General features: G+C 63.0%; 1 protein-coding gene across 1 annotated transcript in view; it reads right to left on the reverse strand.

The window, feature by feature from the left end:
* The window catches only part of LOC104386143 (laminin subunit gamma-2-like), a 15,393-nt gene that overhangs the window by 3,918 nt on the left and 9,557 nt on the right, over nt 1-1,918 (reverse strand). Inside the window, exons 12-15 of the mRNA XM_009994686.1 lie at nt 1,207-1,360; nt 895-1,100; nt 534-613; nt 31-162 (exon numbers count right to left, since the gene is read on the reverse strand). Of these exons, the coding sequence (XP_009992988.1) occupies nt 31-162; nt 534-613; nt 895-1,100; nt 1,207-1,360 (572 nt within the window). The remainder of the gene's footprint in view (nt 1-30; nt 163-533; nt 614-894; nt 1,101-1,206; nt 1,361-1,918) is intronic.

Raw genomic sequence — 1,918 nt, forward strand, 5'->3', positions numbered from 1 at the left:
CCCGGAGCCCCCCGGCCCTGCCACACTCACCTGGCCAGCAGAGCTGCCGGGGAGCCCCCCGGGCCCCCCTGCCCAGCCTCCTGCAGCAGCCTCAGCCCCTGCTGCCCGTCCCCCCGCGCCGCCGCCGCCGCTCGCCCCGCGGCCCCCACAGCGTCCAGCTGGCTGCAAAGCACAGAGGGGCTCCTCAGAAGGGCTCCCCACACCAGTGTCCTCCTGGTGTGTTCGGTGGGACCCGACACCTTCCTCACACACACACTCATCATCTCTTTCCCAGGGGCAGGGGAGGAGCAGGGAGGTGGGCAACTCCAGTTCCAAGCTCTGGCCTCGAAGGTACTTCCAGAACACACCCCACACCACCCTCCAAGGTGAGCAAGGAGAGCTCTTGTGGACCAGCAGACAAGTCCTCCCCTGCTCCAGGAGCAGCACGGAGGTGGTGGAAGCTGCAGACTGAGGGGTGGGGAAAGGGGCCCCTCCTGGGTGCCCTTCTGAGTCCCCCTTCCCTTCCCTCCTGGCCAGGGGCAGGAGCAACTCACCTGTTGGCCAGTCTCATTGCCTCCTGGGCCAGCAGCAAGAGCTGACTGGAGCCCCCGGGAAGGTTTGAAACAGGGATGTTCTGTGGAGGGAGGAGGAGAGGGGTGAGTCCTCTTCCCTGCCCTCCACCCACTTCAGCAGCAAACGAGGCACCTACATCACCTCAAACCCCCCCCAGCCTCCCAAAGACCCGTCAGCACCACCTCCCCAAGCCCCAGCCCAACAGAAAGGGACACCAGAAAGTCTTCTGCCTTCTCAAAACCAAAGCAGTGACTGGAATATCTTCCATTCTTGCCCTCTCCATGGGTTTTTTTCCCCAGCCCTGGCCTGGCCTGGGAGCCCATCACCTGAGGATGCTCTTACCACCCGACGCAGGGCGGCTCCGCTGCGGTCCAGGTCCAGCCTGGCCCTCTCCAGAAGGTGCCTGGTGTCCTGCACCTGCCTCTCGTACTGGCTCCTGAGAGACCTCAGCCTCTCCACTGTGGCCTTGGTCTCGTCCACGCAGCTCTGGGACCTGGACCCTTGCCCCTTCATGCTGGCCAGGCGGCTTTCCAGGGACCTGTCAGAGGCTGGGGACAAGGAAAGAAGGAGGCTGAAGAGAAACTCATTGCCAAGCAAACCCCTCCCCAGATATGGCATTGGTGGCCCCATCCAAGGGCAGGGGACAGGTGGTACCTTGCAGGCCCAGGGCTTCCCCAAGGATGGTCTGCAGCATCTCCTCAGCCAGCTGCATCCTGCCCTCCAGCTCCTGGCTCTCAGAACCACCACCAGCCTGCTCCTCTGACAGCAGCACCTCCAGCTCTGCCAGCTGCTGCAGGTACAGGTCCACCTGCAACCAGAGCACACCCAGCCATCAGCCAGCAGGACTCTGAACCCGTGGTGGAAGGACCAGGCTGGGAACTGGGTCCACAGAGAGTTGGGCTTGTTCAGCCTGGAGAAGAGAAGGCTCCAGGAAAGCTGGGGTGGGACTTTTTACAGGGGCATGGAATGACAGAACGAGAGGGAACGGCTTTAAACGGGAAGAGGGCAGGTTTATATGAGATGCCAGGAAGAAATTCTTCACTGTGAGGGTGGTGAGACACTGGCTCAGGTTGCCCAGAGAAGCTGTGGATCCCCCCTCCCTGGAAGCATTGAGCTTTGGTACAAACCCCAAGTGCAGGTGCAGCCTGCAAAACCACTTCTCCCTTGGCCCAGGAGGTGTTGGAGGAAGCCGGGAGGAGAAGCTGCAGGGCAAGCAGAGCCCTGCAGCCCTGGTCACTCAGCAGCCCTGGGCTGGCACAGCAGCTCACCCGGGCTGGCACAGCAGCTCACCTGGGCCGGCACAGCAGCTCACCCGGGCTGGCACAGCAGCTCACCTGGGCTGGCACAGCAGCTCACCTGGGCCAGC

Source organism: Chaetura pelagica, unplaced genomic scaffold (genome assembly GCF_000747805.2).
Source record: "Chaetura pelagica isolate M959 unplaced genomic scaffold, ChaPel_1.0 scaffold363, whole genome shotgun sequence".
Taxonomy (NCBI): Eukaryota; Metazoa; Chordata; class Aves; order Apodiformes; family Apodidae; genus Chaetura; species Chaetura pelagica.